Source organism: Ranitomeya imitator, chromosome 3 (assembly GCF_032444005.1).
Source record: "Ranitomeya imitator isolate aRanImi1 chromosome 3, aRanImi1.pri, whole genome shotgun sequence".
NCBI classification, from domain to species: Eukaryota; Metazoa; Chordata; class Amphibia; order Anura; family Dendrobatidae; genus Ranitomeya; species Ranitomeya imitator.
Genome location: NC_091284.1, coordinates 1,468,834 through 1,494,748, shown reverse-complemented (window position 1 = coordinate 1,494,748; position 25,915 = coordinate 1,468,834). Strand labels below are relative to the sequence as shown.

Sequence of the window (25,915 nt, the reverse complement as noted above, 5' to 3'; positions counted from 1 at the left end):
GAAACATATGCACCACTTCTGCATTTAGCACCCACTCCTGGTTTTGGCTTGCAAATACTGATGTAAAATACTGACCAAATACTGCTAGTGTGACGGCAGCCTGAGGGGTAAGGCTTCTCCTTGTGAAGAGTGACATGCCAGCTCTGGCTTGTCAAGGTAAGGAGGCTTATTCGCCGTTCAACCTATATAGGTTGTGCACCTATCACCGAGCAGGAACCTAATCCCTGCCTGACCCTGGCGATAAGCCCTACCTAGGGAATGTCAGGGTAAGCACTAGTTGATCCCCACTACCACTAAAGACAGCTGGTTTACACGAACAAGGGGAACACATATCTTGAGTAGACTCAGATGTAACACAGACGTCCTCCAGCAACATCAAAGAGGAAGATAGTCGACTGCTATAGCTACAAGCGTCAACAGGGGGAAATGGAAATATCACCGGCAACTTCCAGCAGCAGGCTGGGAGTCTACACCCAGATTCAGGTGTGTCAATTAGAGCCGGAGAAAGGTTGCCACTGGGTCAAAGAGTCAGAAGGTGTCTGCAAGGCCAAATGCAGAGACCTTCTGCAGCTAGATGCAGTGCGACTGTCTGCAGCCTCTGACACACAAGAAACACTTCCCTTTGTTGTGCACTTAACTTACCCTTCACCCAGCATGACAGATGAAGTCAAAATGAAGGAACTGTGGAGAGGGAGTCCCGTGAGAGACACAGAGGAGGGGTCCCGTGAGAGACACAGAGGAGGGGTCCCGTGAGAGACACAGAGGAGGGGTCCCGTGAGAGACACAGAGGAGGGGTCCCGTGAGAGACACAGAGGAGGGGTCCCACGAGAGACACAGAGGAGGGGTCCCACGAGAGACACAGAGGAGGGGTCCCACGAGAGACACAGAGGAGGGGTCCCACGAGAGACACGGAGGAGGGGTCCCACGAGAGACACGGAGGAGGGGTCCCACGAGAGACACGGAGGAGGGGTCCCACGAGAGACACGGAGGAGGGGTCCCACGAGAGACACGGAGGAGGGGTCCCACGAGAGACACAGAGGAGGGGTCCCACGAGAGACACAGAGGAGGGGTCCCACGAGAGACACAGAGGAGGGGTCCCACGAGAGACACAGAGGAGGGGTCCCACGAGAGACACAGAGGAGGGGTCCCACGAGAGACACAGAGGAGGGGTCCCGTGAGAGACACAGAGGAGGGGTCCCGTGAGAGACACAGAGGAGGGGTCCCGTAAGAGACACAGAGGAGGGGTCCCGTGAGAGACACAGAGGAGGGGTCCCGTGAGAGACACAGAGGAGGGGTCCCGTGAGAGACACAGAGGAGGGGTCCCACGAGTGACAGTTTCAGGTGACGGGTCAGTGCCTTTATTGGAGTGACAGAGGTATACACATATCTCATGTGAGTAACGTACAGAAGACACAAACCTGCATATAAAGATACAGTACTGAGAGCAGTGGTGACGGCATCGCCTGCCACCGCTGAATGTAACACAGAACGATTGCATGCGCCCCAGCCACATTTACTGCGGTGGTGGCGCCACAACTATAGTGCAAATTTTCTAGACAGATGTATTAGTTTAAACGCAACTCTGCGCTCCGCATTCATCTGGAGGGTTCAGCGCACTTGTGCGCCAGTATTTTAGTGCAAATTATGTAAAATATTAGGGATAAGGTGGAACTTCAGTATGTCCAAAACCAATGTCCATCACTGGGATCATTCAGCACGTCAGACATTTCCACCATTCTCCCCATGAACTCTACACAGAACCACCAGTTTCCTCCCCACCAGGTGCGAGTCCAGAGATCCTGGAGAATACATCCCTCAGTGATAACAGCGCCAAATGACAGGATTGGATACACTCATGTTGTGAGGTCAGAAAATATATACAAGTTATACAGAAATTATAAATACACAACATTTGACCTCGCATCTCATGGACATACAAGACGGACATGTAACTCAGCAGATGCAGGAGGTGAAGAGACGGAGGAAGGTTCCCTGAGATAATGGCATCAACCACACACTAAACAGAACGTAGACAAAGTGTTTGACCTCACATCTTGTGCACATATACACAGACACATCCATCAACAGAAACCACCACAAGCCGGATGGTCACATTCAGCAGAAACCGCCACATACCACTGTAAGTACAGGAGGGGAAGCATCAACCATCGCACATACCATATGGACACGTCCATCAGCAGATACACCACATGTCTCCATACATACAGGACGGACATACGTGTCCATCAGCAGATACCACCATGTCTCCATACATACAGGACGGACGTGTCCATCAGCAGATACCACCATGTCTCCATACATACAGGACGGACGTGTCCATCAGCAGATACCACCATGTCTCCATACATACAGGACGGACGTGTCCATCAGCAGATACCACCATGTCTCCATACATACAGGACGGACGTGTCCATCAGCAGATACCACCATGTCTCCATACATACAGGACGGACGTGTCCATCAGCAGATACCACCATGTCTCCATACATACAGGACGGACGTGTCCATCAGCAGATACCACCATGTCTCCATACATACAGGACGGACGTGTCCATCAGCAGATACCACCATGTCTCCATACATACAGGACGGACGTGTCCATCAGCAGATACCACCATGTCTCCATACATACAGGACGGACGTGTCCATCAGCAGATACCACCATGTCTCCATACATACAGAAAGGACGTGTCCATGAGCGGATACCACCATGTCTCCATACATACAAGACGGACGTGTCCATCAGCAGATACGACCATGTCTCCATACATACAAGACGGAAGTGTCCATCAGCAGATACCACCATGTCTCCATACATACAGGAAGGACGTGTCCATCAGCAGATACCACCATGTCTCCATACATACAGGACGGACGTGTCCATCAGCGGATACCACCATGTCTCCATACATACAGGACGGACGTGTCCATGAGCGGATACCACCATGTCTCCATACATACAGGACGGACGTGTCCATGAGCGGATACCACCATGTCTCCATACATACAGGACGGACGTGTCCATGAGCGGATACCACCATGTCTCCATACATACAGGACGGACGTGTCCATCAGCAGATACCACCATGTCTCCATACGTACAGAAAGGCCGTGTCCATCAGCAGATACCACCATGTCTCCTTACATACAGAAAGGACGTGTCCATGAGCGGATACCACCATGTCTCCATACATACAGGACGGACGTGTGCATCAGCAGATACCACCATGTCTCCATACATACAGGAAGGACGTGTCCATCAGCAGATACCACCATGTCTCCATACGTACAGAAAGGACGTGTCCATCAGCAGATACCACCATGTCTCCATACGTACAGAAAGGACGTGTCCATCAGCAGATACCACCATGTCTCCATACATACAGAAAGGACGTGTCCATGAGCGGATACCACCATGTCTCCATACATACAGAAAGGACGTGTCCATGAGCGGATACCACCATGTCTCCATACATACAGGACGGACGTGTCCATGAGCGGATACCACCATGTCTCCATACATACAGGACGGACGTGTCCATCAGCAGATACCACCATGTCTCCATACATACAGGACGGACGTGTCCATCAGCAGATACCACCATGTCTCCATACATACAGAAAGGACGTGTCCATGAGCGGATACCACCATGTCTCCATACATACAGGACGGATGTGTCCATCAGCAGATACCACCATGTCTCCATACATACACCATGTCTTCATACATACAGGGGAATATTTCCTGAGGTAATGGCGTCAGTAACATAAATATTTCATATCGCACATAAAACAGAATAACAAAGACCGGCCCAAGCCCGAAACCTCATATTACGTCACACAACCTCCAATGGATACAGCGTACCCTGCTCTTTTGTGCTTTTGGCACCATACAGAGGTTTTCTCCCGTGTTCCGATCAGACCCCATGTAAGACATTCTCCTTGTAATATAACTCCGCAATGCAGAGCTCTGGAGGCGCAGGCGCCAACATACAGGCTGCACCCTTGAACGGGGGACATGCCGCCATTCTCATTATGTAACTGATGACGAACATGGACAAACAATACATAAGACATGTGTATAGCATTCATGGATGAATCTAGGTCAGCAACGAGGAGAGGTGCGGACACCAAACTGGTAGTAACTGGTCCATGGTGCTTCATCCAGTAGCACGGACTGTGGGATTCATCCTCCTCTTCTTAATGTTCCTTCCACCTTCAAAATAAGAATAAGCCATGAACAGGACAAGAGAGTGAAATGATCGATGAAGACTAACGCTTACAATGCCTCGACGTGAGGAGGAAGAGGTGATGGCGTGAAGTGTCTGGGAATGGTGACATAAGGGGGGACATGCTGGTGGGGGTCCTAGGCTGGCGGTAATACAGGGATCACTCACTCTGTCTGTTCCACTAGTGGCTGCCGGGAACATTTCAGTTCTTTCTTGATAAGACGCAATAAAAACTGAAAATTAAAAAAGAAGACGGAGTGAGACAACGATTAGAGACTAATCAGGGCGCCCTCATTCAACTGGCGATGCCCAAGGAGACACCGTCCTCACACTGGCCATTCATCAGGCCGGCCGTGGGTCCTCACACTGGCCAGTCATCAGGCCGGCCGTGGGTCCTCACACTGGCCAGTCATCAAGCCGGCCGTGGGTCCTCACACTGGCCAGTCATCAGGCCGGCCGTGGGTCCTCACACTGGCCAGTCATCAGGCCGGCCGTGGGTCCTCACACTGGCCAGTCATCAGGCCGGCCGTGGGTCCTCACACTGGCCAGTCATCAGGCCGGCCGTGGGTCCTCACACTGGCCAGTCATCAGGCCGGCCGTGGGTCCTCACACTGGCCAGTCATCAGGCCGGCCGTGGGTCCTCACACTGGCCAGTCATCAGGCCGGCCGTGGGTCCTCACACTGGCCAGTCATCAGGCCGGCCATGGGTCCTCACACTGGCCAGTCATCAGGCCGGCCGTGGGTCCTCACACTGGCCAGTCATCAGGCCGGCCGTGGGTCCTCACACTGGCCATTCGTCAGGCCGGCCGTGGGTCCTCACACTGGCCATTCATCAGGCCGGCCGTGGGTCCTCACACTGGCCAGTCATCAGGCTGGCCGTGGGTCCTCACACTGGCCATTCATCAGGCCGGCCGTGGGGAACAGCATAGCAACATGAAATCTACGTGGAGGTAACGCCAGCACTACTCACCAATAAGGCAAAAGCATCACTCATCATGAGCATGAAAAACACGTTGTGCCAGCCATACGGAGACAGGAGGCCGGCCAGCAGAGGACCAAGGGCAGCACCTATGGACAGAGGGAGAGAGCCAAGGGAATACCAGTCAGGAAAAGGTGTAAATCAAAGAAAGGTTCACTAAATGAGCAAACTACACGATGATAAACCCCCTGGCCACGATGGCATTCACCCACTGATACTGAGGGAGCTGAGCTCAGTAACTGACAGACCGCTGGGTCTCATATTCTTAGACTTTTGTAACAGGTTCGTTGCCACAAAATTGGAAGATGACAGATGTGGTACTAATATATTAGACAGGTAAGAAGGTGGATCCAGGCAACCACTGTCCAGTAAGTCGTCAATGGTGACATACGTGGGCGTTACAAGAGATGACCGCGGGGAATAATATAATAACGGACAACCGGCAAGGATTCATGAAGGACAAGTGCGGGTAACAAGTGGGGGAAAGTGCAGATCTGAATGTTAGTCGTGCGCCTGAGGGGATTTATCTGGACTTTGATTATGTTCCACATAACAGCCTTATACTGAAGCAAAGGGGAACTCTATAGATAAACATGGGCAAACAAAACCGGGTAAGAGACTGGAAACAAGTAGTTGTAAGTGGTGCACTCTAAGTGGGATTAAGTCAGCAGCGGGGACCACAAGGATCTGTCACGGGAGCAGCAGCGGGGGAGCACTAGGATCTGTCACGGGAGCAGCAGCGGGGGAGCACTAGGATCTGTCACGGGAGCAGCAGCGGGGGACCACCAGGATCTGTCACAGGAGCGGCAGCGGGGGAAACACAAGGATCCGTCCCGGGAGCAGCAGCGGGGGACCAAAAGGATCCGTCCCAGGAGCGGCAGCGGGGGAACACAAGGATCTGTCACTGGAGCAGCAGCGGGGGACCAAAAGGATCCGTCCCGGGAGCAGCAGCGGTGGACCAAAAGGATCCGTCCCAGGAGCGGCAGCGGGGGAGCACTAGGATCTGTCCCGGGAGCAGCAGCGGGGGAGCACTAGGATCTGTCACGGGAGCAGCAGCGGGGGAACACAAGGATCCGTCCCGGGAGCAGCAGCGGGGGAACACAAGGATCTGTCCCGGGAGCAGCAGCGGGGGAGCACTAGGATCTGTCCCGGGAGCAGCAGCGGGGGAGCACTAGGATCTGTCACGGGAGCAGCAGCGGGGGAACACAAGGATCCGTCCCGGGAGCAGCAGCGGGGGAGCACTAGGATCTGTCCCGGGAGCAGCAGCGGGGGAGCACTAGGATCTGTCACGGGAGCAGCAGCGGGGGAGCACTAGGATCTGTCACGGGAGCAGCAGCGGGGGAGCACTAGGATCCGTCCCGGGAGCAGCAGCGGGGGAGCACTAGGATCTGTCCCGGGAGCAGCAGCGGGGGAAACACTAGGATCCGTCCCGGGAGCAGCAGCGGGGGAGCACTAGGATCTGTCACGGGAGCAGCAGCGGGGGAGCACTAGGATCCGTCCCGGGAGCAGCAGCGGGGGAGCACTAGGATCCGTCCCGGGAGCAGCAGCGGGGGACCAAAAGGGTCCGTCCCGGGAGCGGCAGCGGGGGAAACACAAGGATCTGTCCCGGGAGCAGCAGCGGGGGACCAAAAGGATCCGTCCCAGAAGCGGCAGCGGGGGAAACACTAGGATCCGTCCCAGGAGCGGCAGCGGGGGAAACACAAGGATCTGTCCCGGGAGAGGCAGCGTCCCGGGAGCGGCAGCGGGGGAAACACAAGGATCTGTCCCGGGAGCAGCAGCGGGGGACCAAAAGGATCCGTCCCAGAAGCGGCAGCGGGGGAAACACTAGGATCCGTCCCAGGAGCGGCAGCGGGGGAAACACAAGGATCTGTCCCGGGAGCAGCAGCGGGGGACCAAAAGGATCCGTCCCAGAAGCGGCAGCGGGGGAAACACTAGGATCCGTCCCAGGAGCGGCAGCGTCCCGGCAGCGGGGGAAACAAGGATCTGTCCCGGGAGCAGCAGCGGGGGACCAAAAGGATCCGTCCCAGGAGCGGCGGCGGGGGACCTCAAGGATCCGTCCCGGGAGCAGCAGCGGGGGACCGAAAGGATCCGTCTCGGGAGCGGCAGCGGGGGAGCACTAGGATCCGTCCCGGGAGCAGCAGCGGGGGACCAAAAGGGTCCGTCCCGGGAGCGGCAGCGGGGGAAACACAAGGATCTGTCCCGGGAGCAGCAGCGGGGGACCAAAAGGATCCGTCCCAGAAGCGGCAGCGGGGGAAACACTAGGATCCGTCCCAGGAGCGGCAGCGGGGGAAACACAAGGATCTGTCCCGGGAGAGGCAGCGTCCCGGGAGCGGCAGCGGGGGAAACACAAGGATCTGTCCCGGGAGCAGCAGCGGGGGACCAAAAGGATCCGTCCCAGGAGCGGCGGCGGGGACCTCAAGGATCTGTCACAGGAGCGGCAGCACTAGGATCCGTCCCGGGAGCAGCAGCGGGGGACCAAAAGGATCCGTCCCAGGAGCGGCAGCGGGGGAAACACTAGGATCCGTCCCAGGAGCGGCAGCGGGGGAAACACAAGGATCCGTCCCGGGAGCAGCAGCGGGGGACCAAAAGGATCCGTCCCAGAAGCGGCAGCGGGGGAAACACTAGGATCCGTCCCAGGAGCGGCAGCGTCCCGGGAGCGGCAGCGGGGGAAACAAGGATCTGTCCCGGGAGCAGCAGCGGGGGACCAAAAGGATCCGTCCCAGGAGCGGCGGCGGGGGACCTCAAGGATCCGTCCCAGGAGCAGCAGCGGGGGACCGAAAGGATCCGTCTCGGTAGCGGCAGCGGGGGAAACACAAGGATCTGTCCCGGGAGCAGCAGCGGGGGACCAAAAGGATCCGTCCCAGAAGCGGCAGCGGGGGAACACAAGGATCTGTCCCGGGAGCGGCAGCGGGGAAAACACAAGGATCTGTCCCGGGAGCAGCAGCGGGGGACCAAAAGGATCCGTCCCACAAGCGGCAGCGGGGGAACACAAGGATCTGTCCCGGGAGCAGCAGCGTCCCGGGAGCGGCAGCGGGGGAAACACAAGGATCTGTCCCGGGAGCAGCAGCGGGGGACCAAAAGGATCCGTCCCAGGAGCGGCGGCGGGGGACCTCAAGGATCTGTCACAGGAGCGGCAGCGGGGGAGCACTAGGATCCGTTCCGGGAGCAGCAGCGGGGGACCAAAAGGATCCGTTCCAGAAGCAGCAGCGGGGGAAACACTAGGATCCGTCCCAGGAGCGGCAGCGGGGGAAACACAAGGATCCGTCCCGGGAGCAGCAGCGGGGGACCAAAAGGATCCGTCACAGGAGCAGCAGCGGGGGACCACAAGGATCTGTCCCGGGAGGAGCAGCGGGGGACCAAAAGGATCCATCCCGGGAGCGGCAGCGGGGGACCTCAAGGATCTGTCACAGGAGCGGCAGCGGGGGAGCACTAGGATCCGTCCCGGGAGCAGCAGCGGGGGACCAAAAGGATCAGTCCCAGAAGCGGCAGCGGGGGAAACACTAGGATCCGTCCCAGGAGCGGCAGCGGGGGAAACACAAGGATCCGTCCCGGGAGCAGCAGCGGGGGACCAAAAGGATCCGTCCGGGAGCGGCAGCGGGGGAAACACAAGGATCTGTCCCGGGAGCAGCAGCGGGGGACCAAAAGGATCCGTCCCAGAAGCGGCAGCGGGGGAAACACTAGGATCCGTCCCAGGAGCGGCAGCGGGGGAAACACAAGGATCCGTCCCGGGAGCAGCAGTGGGGGACCAAAAGGATCCGTCCGGGAGCGGCAGCGGGGGAAACACAAGGATCTGTCCCGGGAGCAGCAGCGGGGGACCAAAAGGATCCGTCCCAGAAGCGGCAGCGGGGGAACACTAGGATCCGTCCCAGGAGCGGCGGCGGGGGACCTCAAGGATCTGTCACAGGAGCGGCAGCGGGGGAGCACTAGGATCCGTTCCGGGAGCAGCAGCGGGGGACCAAAAGGATCCGTCCCAGAAGCGGCAGCGGGGGAAACATTAGATCCGTCCCAGGAGCGGCAGCGGGGGAAACACAAGGATCCGTCCCGGGAGCAGCAGCGGGGGACCAAAAGGATCCGTCCCGGGAGCGGCAACGGGGGAAACACAAGGATCTGTCCCGGGAGCAGCAGCGGGGGACCAAAAGGATCCGTCCCGGGAGCGGCAGCGGGGGAACACAAGGATCTTTCACGGGAGCAGCAACGGGGGACCAAAAGGATCCGTCCCAGTGACAAGTAAGCAGAACAGCAGCACTCAATGTCAGGCAGCAGCCGCAAAAGCAAGCAAGATTATAGGGTGTTTAAAAAGAGAAAATCCAGTGATCCCAACGTATTGTGACCCCTTTATTAATCACTGGTGAGGCCACATCTAGAATACGGGATCCAGTTTTAGGCCGCACATTTTAAAAAGGATATTCGGCAGTTAGAGCCAATTCAAAGACGGGCAACTAGATTATGACCCGGGATGGAGAAGTTGGACTTGTTCTGGTTTAGAAAAAAAAAGCAATAACACATTAATAAGTATAAATATGGTTAGTACAAAGGACGGCACACGACTTATTCCCTCCCGCTCATTACGGGTGGAAGCTATATAGGAAAGGGTTCTTTCCAGTTAGAGCAGTCAGACTGTGGAATGCCGACCACAGGAGGCCGTAATGGCCGTCACCATACCAGCTTTAAAAAGGGCTGGAGGATTTTCTCACAACAAATGGCATTGTGGGTAATGAATAATCATGAGAGAATGTAGAACTGGTGGAGAAAGAATTAACTCCATGGAGCGGAGTCTTTTATCAACCTACATAACTATGTTCGGACACAACATGGAACATAAAGACTGAAGATGGTGAAATGTTTGAAGAGAATGAAACTGAGCAGAGGTGGGAGAGCAGACAAGAAAGATGGCGGCGGGCCAAGCAGACGAGGGAGGCGGCGGCGGGCCAAGCAGACGAGGGAGGCGGCGGCGGGCCAAGCAGACGAGGGAGGCGGCGGCGGGCCAAGCAGACGAGGGAGGCGGCGGCGGGCCAAGCAGACGAGGGAGGCGGCGGCGGGCCAAGCAGACGAGGGAGGCGGCGGCGGGCCAAGCAGACGAGGGAGGCGGCGGGCCAAGCAGACGAGGGAGGCGGCGGGCCAAGCAGACGAGGGAGGCGGCGGGCCAAGCAGACGAGGGAGGCGGCGGGCCAAGCAGACGAGGGAGGCGGCGGGCCAAGCAGACGAGGGAGGCGGCGGGCCAAGCAGACGAGGGAGGCGGCGGGCCAAGCAGACGAGGGAGGCGGCGGGCCAAGCAGACGAGGGAGGCGGCGGGCCAAGCAGACGAGGGAGGCGGCGGGCCAAGCAGACGAGGGAGGCGGCGGGCCAAGCAGACGAGGGAGGCGGCGGGCCAAGCAGACGAGGGAGGCGGCGGGCCAAGCAGACGAGGGAGGCGGCGGGCCAAGCAGACGAGGGAGGCGGCGGGCCAAGCAGACGAGGGAGGCGGCGGGCCAAGCAGACGAGGGAGGCGGCGGGCCAAGCAGACGAGGGAGGCGGCGGGCCAAGCAGACGAGGGAGGCGGCGGGCCAAGCAGACGAGGGAGGCGGCGGGCCAAGCAGACGAGGGAGGCGGCGGGCCAAGCAGACGAGGGAGGCGGCGGGCCAAGCAGACGAGGGAGGCGGCGGGCCAAGCAGACGAGGGAGGCGGCGGGCCAAGCAGACGAGGGAGGCGGCGGGCCAAGCAGACGAGGGAGGCGGCGGGCCAAGCAGACGAGGGAGGCGGCGGGCCAAGCAGACGAGGGAGGCGGCGGGCCAAGCAGACGAGGGAGGCGGCGGGCCAAGCAGACGAGGGAGGCGGCGGGCCAAGCAGACGAGGGAGGCGGCGGGCCAAGCAGACGAGGGAGGCGCCGAGGCCAAGCAGACGAGGGAGGCGCCGGGCCAAGCAGAAGAGGGAGGCGCCGGGCCAAGCAGAAGAGGGAGGCGCCGGGCCAAGCAGAAGAGGGAGGCGCCGGGCCAAGCAGATTAAGGAGGCGCCGGGCCAAGCAGATGAAGGAGGCGCCGGAGCAAGCAGATGAGGGAGGCGCCGAGGCAAGCAGATGAGGGAGGCGCCGAGGCAAGCAGATGAGGGAGGCGCCGGGCCAAGCAGATGAGGGAGGCGCCGGGCCAAGCAGATGAGGGAGGCGCCGGGCCAAGCAGATGAGGGAGGCGCCGGAGCAAGCAGATGAGGGAGGCGCCGGGCCAAGCAGATGAGGGAGGCGCCGGGCCAAGCAGATGAGGGAGGCGCCGGGCCAAGCAGATGAGGGAGGCGCCGGGCCAAGCAGATGAGGGAGGCGCCGGAGCAAGCAGATGAGGGAGGCGCCGGGCCAAGCAGATGAGGGAGGCGCCGGGCCAAGCAGATGAGGGAGGCGCCGGAGCAAGCAGATGAGGGAGGCGCCGGGCCAAGCAGATGAGGGAGGCGCCGGGCCAAGCAGATGAGGGAGGCGCCGGGCCAAGCAGATGAGGGAGGCGCCGGGCCAAGCAGATGAGGGAGGCGCCGGAGCAAGCAGATGAGGGAGGCGCCGGGCCAAGCAGATGAGGGAGGCGCCGGGCCAAGCAGATGAGGGAGGCGCCGGGCCAAGCAGATGAGGGAGGCGCCGGGCCATGCAGATGAGGGAGGCGCCGGAGCAAGCAGATGAGGGAGGCGCCGGGCCAAGCAGATGAGGGAGGCGCCGGGCCAAGCAGATGAGGGAGGCGCCGGGTTGTGTCAGGGCCATGCCGGTGAGGGGCAGATCGAACATTATGCATGTGTAAGAACAATAAGTATTACATAGTAGAGCCTTACCCACTGAGCCCGTGCCATCGATAATGGCGGTCACCGTGGACAGGGCATGAGCATTTCCCTTTAGAGACTTGTGAGTTCCCTGTGAAATTAGAAATACAGCATAAGGAATTTATAGACAGCATCATGTTGGGGTCTCCGTCTGCTGCTCCGCACCCACCAGGTCAGCAGACACGGCTGTTGTGATGAGGGAATATGGACCATTGACCAGCGCTCCGCAGACAAGCAGCATCACTGAGGTAGAGGAGGACAGTTAGTGCTGGGCATGGAATGGAGAAGACTTTCAAGACCAACCTCTGGAGGGCCTCCTTACTTACACACTGTAGACGCTGGTCCTGTTTTACTGACAGCCGAGAAGAAGTATAGCTGTAACACAATAGGTGTACAAGTGAGAACCATACAGTATATGATACAGTATTGGAGGTAGGGTCAACCATAGAAAGCGGTGGGGGCAACTACAACGTTTTCCTGACCATTCATGGACTCACCGTGGGGGCAGCACAGAGCAGCATCAGACCACAGGTTGTCGCCCGCTTGTGGGATTTATCAGACACCACTCCCGCCAGAATACCACCTAACAGAGAAACAGGTTTAACTTCTGTTTGGGTGTTCATTAACCCTCTACTGACCAGGACCGGTATAAGGAGGGAGCAAACAAAACTGGAGGCCAAGATGCCATGTTGTAAAGTGAGGTCACCAGAAAATTGCAGCAGAGGGGACATACATAGAGGTCTCCTCAGAGAGGGTCTCCTCAGAGAGGGTCTCCTCAGAGAGGGTCTCCTCAGAGAGGGTCTCCTCAGAGAGGGTCTCCTCATAGGTGTCAGCGCATTAGGAATATGAACTGCAGACAGGAGACCACAGTGCCACCCACCATTAGCCCTAAGCAGCACACAATCTACATGTATCAATACACCACAATGGAATAATAGCAGTAGGCTAGCCAGAGATATCATGATACTGCAGGCAATGCCCCCTTTTCACTACCATATCTTGCCTTCATGGGAAGGCACCAGTATGATTGTTACTTTCTTGCTAAAACCCCCATTATTCTGAGCAAGACTCACCAATAATTCCACCAACGTCAAACAATGTTGATAAGTCTCCAGCGTGACGAGCATCCATGTGACCTGCAAGGAGAGCGGATAGTAACCGCAGTTATCAAGAAGGCAGAGAACAACTCAGAGGCATGTGGACAACACAGAGGTGGACGTGTGGATGGAGGAGGTGTAGGGATTAAGGCAGTGAAGGAATGGAGAAGACACACAACAAGTAGATGTGTGGGGATGGAAGGCATGAAGCAATGGCGAACACAGAGGACAAGTAAATACAGTGTGTGTGAGGATGGAGGAGATGTGGGGAAAGAGGACATGAAGGAATGGAGAACGGAGGACAAATAGATGTGTGTGGATAGAAGACACAAAGGAATGGAAAACAGAGGACAAGAATATACAGTATGTGTGCGACTGGAGGAGATGTGAGGAAAGAGGAGAACAGAGGAAAAGTAGATGCGTGCAGAAGTGGAAGATTAGTGGAAAGAGGTCACGAAGGAATGGAGAACAGAACAAATATATGTGTGCAAATGGAGATGTGGCGATAGAGGATACAAAGTAATGGAGAGGAGAGGACAAGTAGATGTGTCCGGATGGTGGAGATGTAGTGATAGACATAAAGGAATGGAGAACAGAGTACAAGTAGATGTGTGGGTAGAAGACACAATGAAATGGAGAACACAGGTTAAGTAGAACATTCATTTTTATGGATGGCGGACGGGTTGCACAGTTATACAATGTTTCATTGAGATGGTACAACCACACCACATAAGTTTTCATCCATAAAATTAAAGCTTGAAGGCATCAGTGGGCGATTCCTCACCGGGATAATACACAGAATGGGAAACAAGTATGGAAGGCAGTCTGGTCAGGGCAGAGGTTCAGCACTGGAAACCCTAATAGTTTTTATCTTATGCTGATAGTGGAGGGAGATCTATGGACTGTTCTATGGTGGATTTCTGGTACAGAACAGGTGTAAGGACTCACACAACATGGAGGTGACACTCACCGACACTAGTCATGTAAAGCGGCAACCAGAAGAGGAAGGTGTAACTGACCAGCTTGGCAAATAGCAAACACATAGAGAACTCTACGACCCCCTGCGGGAGAGAATCAGAGACAGCACGTTACATAGCAACAAGCTTCGCTCGGTCCTTATTGACTCATCTTTCTCTACATCCATGTTCCTGCCGCCTCCTTATAAACTTGGCTGAACGTATGATCATGGTGGACAAGTGAGGTCTCCTTACTTACTGGGATTTGTAGAGCCCCAAAAAAACTGATGGCAGAAGTCCCACTCTTCCCAGCTCTGGGATCCTTCTGCAGAATGACCACATGATGGGTGGGGTACACGGGTGTTGGTCCCAGCATATTCTGCGTCTCCCAGCTCTAAAATACAAAGATATCAATAGGTACAAGACTGAATAATCTGGATATCCCAAAGCAGAAGAGCCCCAACAAACCTTTCCCCAACATTCACAATGGTGGTCACCTCTCCAGAGATGAACAACCACAAACAACGTATCATCTAACCCTCCCCCCCAATATTACCAATGGAGTTCACCTCCCAGACATCAGCCTGCAGACATTTACCTTTTCTGGATAGGACTCTTCAGCTTTTAGGATCTGATTCTGGATCTTGAGTCCATTGCATGACATGTTTAGAGGAGACTATGGGGAGAAAGCAATTATTACATTCAAGAAGATGAGAGGAAGGTAAGCAAGAAGGCCAAGTAAGCAGCAGGTAAGAAAAAGGCCAAGCGAGCAGCATGTAAGCAAGAAGGCGGCTGAAGCACCAGGTAAGAAAAAGGCCAAGTGAGCAGCATGTAAGCAAGAAGGCCAAGTAAGCAGCAGGTGAAGAAAAAGGCCAAGCGAGCAGCATGTAAGCAAGAAGGCCAAGTAAGCAGCAGGTAAGAAAAAGGCCAAGCCAGCAGCATGTAAGCAAGAAGGCCAAGTAAGCAGCAGGTAAGAAAAAGGCCAAGCGAGCAGCATGTAAGCAAGAAGGCCAAGTAAGCAGCAGGTAAGAAAAAGGCCAAGCGAGCAGCATGTAAGCAAGAAGGCGGCTGAGGCAGCAGGTAAGAAAAAGGCCAAGTGAGCAGCATGTAAGCAAGAAGGCCAAGTAAGCAGCAGGTGAAGAAAAAGGCCAAGCGAGCAGCATGTAAGCAAGAAGGCGGCTGAGGCAGCAGGTAAGAAAAAGGCCAAGTGAGCAGCATGTAAGCAAGAAGGCCAAGTAAGCAGCAGGTGAAGAAAAAGGCCAAGCGAGCAGCATGTAAGCAAGAAGGCCAAGTAAGCAGCAGGTAAGAAAAAGGCCAAGCCAGCAGCATGTAAGCAAGAAGGCCAAGTAAGCAGCAGGTAAGAAAAAGGCCAAGCGAGCAGCATGTAAGCAAGAAGGCCAAGTAAGCAGCAGGTAAGAAAAAGGCCAAGCGAGCAGCATGTAAGCAAGAAGGCGGCTGAGGCAGCAGGTAAGAAAAAGGCCAAGCGAGCAGCATGTAAGCAAGAAGGCCAAGTAAGCAGCAGGTGAAGAAAAAGGCCAAGCGAGCAGCATGTAAGCAAGAAGGCGGCTGAGGCAGCAGGTAAGAAAAAGGCCAAGCGAGCAGCATGTAAGCAAGAAGGCCAAGTAAGCAGCAGGTGAAGAAAAAGGCCAAGCGAGCAGCATGTAAGCAAGAAGGCGGCTGAGGCAGCAGGTAAGAAAAAGGCCAAGCGAGCAGCATGTAAGCAAGAAGGCCAAGTAAGCAGCAGGTGAAGAAAAAGGCCAAGCGATCAGCATGTAAGCAAGAAGGCGGCTGAGGCACCAGGTAAGAAAAAGGCCAAGCGAGCAGCATGTAAGCAAGAAGGCCAAGTAAGCAGCAGGTGAAGAAAAAGGCCAAGCGAGCAACATGTAAGCAAGAAGGCGGCTGAGGCACCAGGTAAGAAAAAGGCCAAGCGAGCAGCATGTAAGCAAGAAGGCCAAGTAAGCAGCAGGTGAAGAAAAAGGCCAAGCGATCAGCATGTAAGCAAGAAGGCGGCTGAGGCAGCAGGTAAGAAAAAGGCCAAGCGAGCAGCATGTAAGCAAGAAGGCCAAGTAAGCAGCAGGTGAAGAAAAAGGCCAAGCGATCAGCATGTAAGCAAGAAGGCGGCTGAGGCACCAGGTAAGAAAAAGGCCAAGCGAGCAGCATGTAAGCAAGAAGGCCAAGTAAGCAGCAGGTGAAGAAAAAGGCCAAGCGAGCAGCATGTAAGCAAGAAGGCCAAGTAAGCAGCAGGTAAGAAAAAGGCCAAGCGAGCAGCATGTAAGCAAGAAGGCCAAGTAAGCAGCAGGTGAAGAAAAAGGCCAAGCGAGCAGCATGTAAGCAAGAAGGCGGCTGAGGCACCAGGTAAGAAAAAGGCCAAGTGAGCAGCATGTAAGCAAGAAGGCCAAGTAAGCAGCAGGTGAAGAAAAAGGCCAAGCGAGCAGCATGTAAGCAAGAAGGCCAAGTAAGCAGCAGGTGAAAAAAAGGCCAAGCGAGCAGCATGTAAGCAAGAAGGCCAAGTAAGCAGCAGGTGAAGAAAAAGGCCAAGCGAGCAGCATGTAAGCAAGAAGGCCAAGTAAGCAGCAGGTGAAAAAAAGGCCAAGCGAGCAGCATGTAAGCAAGAAGGCCAAGTAAGCAGCAGGTGAAGAAAAAGGCCAAGCGAGCAGCATGTAAGCAAGAAGGCCAAGTAAGCAGCAGGTAAGAAAAAGGCCAAGCGAGCAGCATGTAAGCAAGAAGGCGGCTGAGGCAGCAAGTAAGAAAAAGGCCAAGCGAGCAGCACATAAGCAAGAAGGCGGCTGAGGCAGCAGGTAAGAAATAAAGTGGAGCAAACAACAATTAATGCAAGTGGACAGAAGGAACATGCAGTGAAAGGCACAAGGCGAGAGCGCAGTGTATGGAGGATATAATTACCAGTGGAGCAATGTCCGACTTAACATCCCGGGGATCTGAACACAAACATAATAGGAAGTAATAAGAATCAGCAAGAAGAGAAGACATTATAGGAAGCGCTCATTATAACCCGATTATTGTAAGAATCGTGTGACTCACGTTCTATGAGGAACAGGAAGCAGACGAGGCCCATGACTGCAATTATCACCCCAGGGACCACAAATGACATCCCCCAACAGGAGGACACCCAGAATCCAGCAATGAGAGACCCAAAGATGTTCCCCACCGATGTGTGCGAGTTCCACACGCCCATGATGAGACCTCTCCTAATAGAGAGAGGAGATAGATGAAAAGTCATGTCACTACTCAGAGACCTCACCTAATACAGAGAGAACCAACGGGTCCTCACAGCTCATTTTGCTTCTTACCTTCCTTTTCCAAACCAGTTCCCGATGCAGGTGACGACACTAGGCCACCCTGTGGTCTGAACCAAACCGTTCAACACCTGAGAGTAAAGGAAGTGGGAGGTCAACAAAGACATGTAGGAAGGAGAAAACATGGGATCCACGTCTAAACTGGAGGAGGATACAAAGACCTAACATATTCCCACGATCAGAGGAACACGACCAACTGAGAGGTGAACGGCACACCCCTGTACACATGATGGACCAGGAACTGAAGACTATGAATCTCACACCATGAACAGAGGACATCCTCAGGACTAAACCTGCACAATACACTTACCTGGATGACGATGTAGTATGTCAGGTTGTGGATGTTGTAGAAATATCCCAATCCAAACAAGACCGTGAAGAATCCACTAGCCACCATGCCAGAAGACAGGAAATAGCGGAGGGGTAAACGTTCTCCAATCATCCCACTATATGGAGAGACAATAATACAGTATCGCAGTCTCCAACATCATGTCCGCTCTCTATCTGAAACTCAACCTCTCCAAAACTGAACTACTTCTGCTCACGCCGTCTTCTAACCTCCCTGAATCTCACATTTCCCTCTCCGTGGGTGGCACCATAATCACGCCCCGGCAGCAGGCGCGCTGTCTGGGTGTTATGTGCGACATCAGTCTCTCCTTCACATCTCATATACAATATCTCGCCTGCTTTTGTCCCTTGTACCAGAAGAACATCTCTAGAATCCTCCCATCTCTCACCATGGAAACAGCAAAGACCCTCACTGCCACCCTGATCCACTCCCGCCTGGACTACTGTAACGCTATTAATTGGCCTCCCCCTCACTCGACTTTCCCCTCTCCAGTCCAAGCTTAATGAGGTACTCAGACACCAATACTGTTTATCAGCCTACCCGCTCATTACACTCCAGAAGCGGCTTTCGATAACATCCACACTAATCCGTACCTCCCACTACTGGCTCCAAGACTTCTCCTGAGCTGCACCAATTCTCTGGAATGCTCTACCCCAACAAATTAGAACTAACCACAACTTACACAGTTTTAGGCGCTCCCTCAAAACACATCTGTTTGGGGCGACCCATCACGTTCCCTAATCGAAGTCCTTCTATATACAGTCCATTCACTATCTCTCTGAACAGAACTCTCCATCAAACTCCGGCTGATGACTACCCCGGCCCACCTTTACCTCCCCCCGTTCCCTGAAGATGGCCGGACCATCACTGTACATGAGCCCCTGTACTCGGTCACCCCACCTCTTACAGCAGGCCGCCATTATTGGCGCCTCCATTATTGTATTGTTATCTATGTTACTTATGACTGTTGTATATAAACCTCTGAATGGTACAGCGCTGCGGTATACGTTGGCGCCATATAAAGAGGATTATTACTACTACAGTACCTTTGTTCTATACACTACACATCTTCATACACCACATATACAACATGCATATCACACACCATATACTACAGACACCCCACACAATATACATTGACAAAAGGAAGGATTTGGTCCGCTGACAACTTGACAAGTTTCCCACTTGCTTAACTGTTCATAACAGTAATGTTGGCCAGGGGTGCACAAACTTTTACATGTCGCTGTATAGATAGGATCAATAAAATGTGAAATGATTTTCATAATTCATCCAATAAGGATATTTTGTATTAATCTCTAATTACCTCCTCGTATTGGGCAATGTGACAGGTCTCCTACATGGATTGTGGTCAAAGGTTCCACATTTTATAGGGCGCCTCATTAGAATGGTTAATGCCACTTGCTTTTCATTGGACGGACGCAGCTCTGGCTTTAGTGCAATTAGTATTTCCTTAGTAGTGATTGGTTCCTCGTACATTTAACTCTTGTAACACTAATTAGATACGGCCCCCTACGACTGAGGCGCCTGTGTGCACCACAAGCGCGTCGGCTTCCATTAACAGCATGTTATTGTTCACCCAATACATTTCTGTATTCTATAACCTGGGTGGATGTGCCGGACCAAATCCGCTCTCTCTATGCTGGTTCCACTCATCAGCGGGATCTGCACCCGCCACTGAATTTCCAACCTCAGCAGATCTGGTGCACAGCGTGGTGGGCTCCAATATCGGTCCAATGGATGATGCTATCCAAGTCACGCCAAATCTCTATAGAAAGTGAAAATCGCAATAGAAACATGACTAGATCTACCGCCTGGGATCTCCAGGTTCAAAGAGATCCTGTAAGTTGTGGATCTCAGAAAATTCTAAAAGATCTAGCACATCCCATGACCAGCCCCCACATGATCTCATCAAGGGTTAGGGTAGCGTAACTTGGATCTAATAAAGCAGATAATAAATAAGCAGACGTTGAGTTTATGTATTTTATTAGTCCTGGGAGGTGCAGCTTGTGGTGGTTCTGTCCATTTTCCCAAGGAGTTCTTCCCTCCACTAAACTCTAACCAATTTTAGTGACACAGGTTTTGCAATTTTCTTTCGCTATCCTTTTTATTCCATGTAATTGTATATAATGTATTGTTTTGTTGCCATTTTGTATCATCTTTGTGTATATATATATTTTTTTAATAAACACTGGTTATCTTTCTTGATTAAATATTTAAAATGTAATAGCTCTGTTCCTCTTGCTCTGTAAACCGCACTCCTGATGCCATATGCGGTAGAGGGTAGAGGTAGAGATACACACACACAGTACAGACCAAAAGTTTGGACACACCTTCTCATTTAAAGATTTGTCTGTATTTTCATGACTTAAAATTGTAAAATTCACACTGAAGGCATCAAAACTATGAATTAACACATGTGGAATTATATACTTAACAAAAAAGTGTGAAACAACTGAAATTATGTCTTATATTGTAGGTTCTTCAAAATATCCACCTTTTGCTTTGATGACTGCTTTGCACACTCTTGGCATTCTCTTGATAAGCTTCAAGAGGTAGTCACCGGGAATGGTCTTCCAACAATCTTGAAGGAGTTCCCAGAGATGCTTAGCACTTGTTGGCCCTTTTGCCTTCACTCTGTGGTCCAGCTCACCCCAAACCATCTCGATTGGGTCCAGGTCTGGTGACTGTGGAGGCCAGGACATCTGGCGTAGCCCCCCATCACTCTCCTTCTTGGTCAAATAGCCCTTACACAGCTTGGAGGTGTGTTTGGGGTCATTGTCCTTGAGTTTGGGGTCATTGTCCTGTTGAAAAATAAATGATGGTCCAACTAAACGCAAACCGGATGGAATAGCATGCCGCTGCAAGATGCTGTGGTAGCCATGCTGGTTCAGTATGCCTTCAATTTTGAATAAATCCCCAACAGTGTCACCAGCAAAGCCCCCACACACCATCACACCTCCTCCTCCATGCTTCATGGTGGGAACCAGGCATGTAGAGTCCATCCGTTCACCTTTTCTGCGTCGCACAAAGACACTGTGGTTGAAACCAAAGATCTCAAATTTGGACTCATCAGACCAAAGCACAGATTTCCACTGGTCTAATGTCTATTCCTTGTGTTCTTTAGCCCAAACAAGTCTCTTCTGCTTGTTGCCGGTCCTTAGCAGTGGTTTCCTAGCAGCTATTTTACCATGAAGGCCTGCTGCACAAAGTCTCCTCTTAACAGTTGTTGTAGAGATGTGTCTGCTGCTAGAACTCTGTGTGGCATTGACCTGGTCTCTAGCCTGAGCTGCTGTTAACCTGCGATTTCTGAGGCTGGTGACTCGGATAAACTTATCCTCAGAAGCAGATGTGACTCTTGGTCTTCCTTTCCTGGGGCAGTCCTCATGTGAGCCAGTTTCTTTGTAGTGCTTGATGGTTTTTGCCACTGCACTTGGGGACACTTTCAAAGTTTTCGGACTGATTTACCTTCATTTCTTAAAGTAATGATGGCCACTCGTTTTTCTTAGCTGCTTTTTTCTTGCCATAATACAAATTCTAACAGTCTATTCAGTAGGACTATCAGCTGTGTATCCACCAGACTTCTGCACAACACAACTGATGGTCCCAACCCCATTTATAAGGCAAGAAATCCCACTTATTAAACCTGACAGGGCACACCTGTGAAGTGAAAACCATTCCCGGTGACTACCTCTTGAAGCTCATCAAGAGAATGCCAAGAGTGTGCAAAGCAGTCATCAAAGCAGAAGGTGGCTACTTTGAAGAACCTAGAATATAAGACATAATTTCAGTTGTTTCACACTTTTTTGTTAAGTATATAATTCCACATGTGTTAATTCATAGTTTTGATGCCTTCAGTGTGAATGTACAATTTTCATAGTCATGAAAATACAGAAAAATCTTTAAATGAGAAGGTGCGTCCAAACTTTTGGTCTGTACTGTATGTACAGGTGCTTCTCACAAAATTAGAATATCATCAAAAAGTTCATTTATTTCAGTTATTCTATACAAAAAGTGAACCTCATTCTATAGAGTCATTACACAGAGTGATCCATTTCACGTGATTATTTCTGTTAATGTTGAGGATTATGGCTTACAGCCACTAAAAACCCCAAAGTCATTATCTCAGTAAATTAGAATACTTTATAACACCAGCTGGAAAGAGGATTGTCCTACTGAAATGTATATTCAGTAAATGCCCTCAATACTTGGTCGTGGGTCCTTTTGCATCAATTACTGCATCAATGCAGCGTGGCATAGAGGCAATCAGCCTGTGGCACTGCTGGGGGGTTATGGAAGCCCAGGTTGCTTTGATAGTAGCCTTCAGCTCCTCTGCATTGTTGGGTCTGGTGTCTCATCTTCCTCTTGACAATAGCTTCAGGAGAGTTTGCTGTCAATCAAGCCCAGTGATACTGTTGTTTTTACACCAGTTATTGGTACTTTTGGCAGTGTGGACAGGGGCCAAGTCCTGCTGGAGAACGACATTTCCATCTCCAAAAAGCTTGTCGGCAGAGGGAAGCATGAAGTGCTCTAAAATGTCCTGGTAGAAAGCTGCTTGGCCAAGGTAAGAGGCTTCTGGCGATGTCTATTGGCCATGAGTGGCCGGACACAAGGAATGTGACACTTGTAGCCCATGTCCTGGAGACGTCTGTGTGTGGTGAAGCAATGACTCCAGCAGCGTCAGCTCCTTGTGAATCTCCCCCACATTACTGAATGGCCTTTTCTTAACAATCCTTTCCAGGCTGCGGTTATCCCGGTTGCTTGTGCTCCTTTTTCTACCACACTTTTTCCTTCCACTTTCCATTAATCTGCTTGGATACAGCACTGTGTGAACAGCGGCTTCTTTAGCAATGACCGTTTGTGGCTTCCCCTCCTTGTGGAGTGTGTCAGTGACGCCTTCTGGACATCTGTCAGGTCAGCAGTCTTCTCCATGATTGTGGAGCTACTGAAACAGACTAAGGACCTTTATAAACACTTAGGAGCCTTTACAGGTGTTTTTTGTTAATTATTCTAATTTACTGAGATAATGACTTTTGGGTTTTTATTGGCTGTAAGCCATAATCATCAACATTAACAGAAATAATCACGTGAAATGGATCACTGTGTAATGACTCTATAAAATATGAGGTTCACTTTTTTGTATAGAAGAACTGAAATAAATTCACTTTTTGATGATATTCTAATTTTGTGAGACGCTCCTGTATATTCTATGTGTTGGCATCCGAGGTGTATATACCATACGCTCAACGCGATTTCCCCAATAACGGCCAAGTAGCAGCCGCAGCCTCGTCCATCACTCATCAGACCATTGTGTAATTGCTCAGATGATTGGAAGCAGCAGAATTGTGTTCCCTGACACACTGGTTGTTACGGTGGGATCTCCCCGGGGGGCATCCTTGACAAGGGAGTACTCTTCACCTGGAGAAAGACAGGTTCAATCTCCAGAGGAGACTCGGCTTTATTATGAGAACTATTAATCTGTTGAACAGGAGACAGTCAGAGCAGGAACCATCAATGGTTTCAAAAGGCGGCTTAGATGCTTTTTAACAAGAAAATAACAAATCCTTATGAAAATGTGAAAAGATCTTTTCTGGGTGTTTAGTTCAGTGGATCTCCTATCGGGATGAGGGGGGTCATGCTCTTCTAGGACCACTGGACCGTGCCTGGTGGTTGTACATATATCCATCCGTCAACTGTATTTTTCAAAAATATGAAACTACGTAACCTTAACCACTGCACATACGCGAATATAAACACACTTGCATATTGCCCTTATATACAAGCACTCACGCACCGCAGACAGTAAAGTGCAGCAAATTCTGGACACGACCCGATTTACCTGAGGAACATCCCCACAGCATATGCACAAAGGAAGGAATAATCCAGGGCACCGAGCAGCTGCTTATAATTCTTCTTATCTGGGGAAGGGATGAGACTGCACTTCATACAAGGCTGGAGAATTCAGAACTTCGGCAGTTAAAAACACTTCACTTACCAAACGGGGCCCAGCCGCAGCGGGAGGCATTGTGCACCGTGGATGGTGGCTGTGGCTTCAAGATGACAAACTCCTTATAGCTGTGAGGTTCTACTTCATTGGGCTCTGAGCAGTGTTTATGTAACTCTCCCTGTAGTGAGGAACCAACAGTATCTATTACCCCAGGCAGTAACCAGCAGCCATCCGAGGCCCAGGCCACCCGCCGCCGACCGAAGCAGAGGCACAGGCCACCCGCAACCGACTGAAGCAGAGGTACAGGCCACCCGCAACCGACCGAAGCCCAGGCCCAGGCCACCCGCCGCCGACCGAAGCAGAGGCACAGGCCACCCGCAACCGACTGAAGCAGAGGTACAGGCCACCCGCAACCGACCGAAGCCCAGGCACAGGCCACCCGCAACCGACCGAAGCCCAGGCACAGGCCACCCGCAACCGACCGAAGCCCAGGCACAGGCCACTCGCAACCGACCGAAGCCCAGGCACAGGCCACCCGCAACGGACCGAAGCCCAGGCACAGGCCACCCGCAACCGACCGAAGCCCAGGCACAGGCCACCCGCAACCGACCGAAGCCCAGGCACAGGCCACCCGCAACCGACCGAAGCCCAGGCACAGGCCACCCGCAACCGACCGAAGCCCAGGCACAGGCCACCCGCAACCGACCGAAGCCCAGGCACAGGCCACCCGCAACCGACCGAAGCCCAGGCACAGGCCACCCGCAACCGACCGAAGCCCAGGCAACTGGCTGCTAAGCAACCTAACCAGATAAGTTCAAGTACTAAAAAGTTTTATTCATCTATTGGCCAGACCTCATCTCATCTACTCAGCCGCAGACTGCTGACCTATTCTGAAACCTACTCACGTGTCCTTGAACTTTTCAAACAATAGCTCCTGGCCCGTGTACTCCATCAAACATGCTACTTTCTATTATCCTTCTAACCAGCTGGATTGCCCTGGTCCCTTATGACTAGAGACCTACAAGTGTTCATCCCCAATAGTCTCCATATTCATTCAGTACCCCATCTTCATATTATCACATCTCTCCCCATGTACCTTGACTATGGTAATTGGTTTCCTGGACAGATGGAAGCTGCAGTAGAGCAGATAGGTCAGAAACAAAACCAGGGCTCGAAACCTAAGAAGAATAACGGTAATGTTAGAAAGTTTTAAATAAAATAATATACCATGAATGATCTGTACGGGATCCTGGGAGAGCCTCCACTTCTGGTAAAATCATTCACCATAGTAAAGAACCAACAGACCCATTATCCACTCAAAATACCTAGAGGCCTTGAGATGAAGCAGAGATGCCGGGTGGGAAGGTCCAGAACTCAATCCACAGGCACAGGGTAGAAGCGACGGACATGAACTAGTTTATGGGTCACTCCATGTCAAGTGAACCAATGATTTTTACCTCTATTTTTAATTATTTTGAGATTTTGTTATTTGGTAATAGTGTGTCAGAGAATGAAAAATGCGAAGAAAAAAATTCTAGAATTTTTTTTTCTTTTTTTTAAATTTTCAAAGTTCAGAAAAAGTGCGAATTTCAGTGTTGCCTGCGTCTACATTTCTCCTCATAACTCAGGCTAGAAAAAAGATAGAGAAACCAAATAAACACCATTCTACCCAGAACTGTACAGGCTTTCACCAGATAATCTCTGATAATATTTTACCCATGCAAACGCAAAATTTTAAAATGCATTTCTGAAAAAAGCGTTTAATTTCAAAATCTTCCCATGTGCCTGCTCTGCTCCTAGGCACATCTGTACCAAAATACAAGATGGGATCGTGATGGGATCAGATTTAAAAAAATAAAACTTTTACAGTGTCAATTCGAAAATCTCCAATTCAGATCTGTTCAGCCTGTGGTCTAACAGTGTGGGGTCCATATTTACCCAATAATCCATGATTGTTAGATATTACTGTATTATTTTATTATAGAAGCAGGAGAGGACAGAGGAGAAAGCTTCGTTAGGGCAGAGGGTGACTGCAGAGCAGATGACCGGCCGGCAGCTCCAGGGGCCACATTCACACCACATCGGGCGGCTACTGGACTCTCCAAAGATTGTGAAAATTAAGACGTAGAAGTGACTTTTCTGCACCCTCTGGTCCAGCACCATCCTTTGTGTATCCAAGAAAACCAGACATTGTAAGGGTATGTGCACACGTTCAGGATTTCTTGCAGAAATTTCTTGAC

The 25,915-nt window shown here is 52.3% G+C and overlaps 1 protein-coding gene across 4 annotated transcripts in view; it reads right to left on the bottom strand.

Moving 5' to 3' along the window:
* Positions 1-1,329: 1,329 nt before the first annotated feature.
* The window catches only part of SLC37A1 (solute carrier family 37 member 1), a 100,203-nt gene continuing 75,617 nt past the window's right edge, over positions 1,330-25,915 (bottom strand). For all 4 annotated transcript variants that reach the window (XM_069760357.1, XM_069760355.1, XM_069760358.1 and 1 more), the window contains exons 3-20: positions 24,772-24,853; positions 23,724-23,853; positions 23,568-23,646; positions 17,672-17,807; positions 17,356-17,432; positions 17,087-17,253; positions 16,949-16,983; positions 14,646-14,723; positions 14,307-14,441; positions 14,062-14,152; positions 13,068-13,130; positions 12,492-12,577; positions 12,321-12,369; positions 12,164-12,237; positions 12,007-12,085; positions 5,221-5,318; positions 4,419-4,483; positions 1,330-4,237 (exon numbers count right to left, since the gene is read on the bottom strand). In XM_069760357.1, coding sequence (XP_069616458.1) covers positions 4,222-4,237; positions 4,419-4,483; positions 5,221-5,318; positions 12,007-12,085; positions 12,164-12,237; positions 12,321-12,369; positions 12,492-12,577; positions 13,068-13,130; positions 14,062-14,152; positions 14,307-14,441; positions 14,646-14,723; positions 16,949-16,983; positions 17,087-17,253; positions 17,356-17,432; positions 17,672-17,807; positions 23,568-23,646; positions 23,724-23,853; positions 24,772-24,853 — 1,540 coding nt within the window. In that variant the 3' untranslated portion in view covers positions 1,330-4,221. The remainder of the gene's footprint in view (positions 4,238-4,418; positions 4,484-5,220; positions 5,319-12,006; positions 12,086-12,163; positions 12,238-12,320; positions 12,370-12,491; positions 12,578-13,067; positions 13,131-14,061; positions 14,153-14,306; positions 14,442-14,645; positions 14,724-16,948; positions 16,984-17,086; positions 17,254-17,355; positions 17,433-17,671; positions 17,808-23,567; positions 23,647-23,723; positions 23,854-24,771; positions 24,854-25,915) is intronic.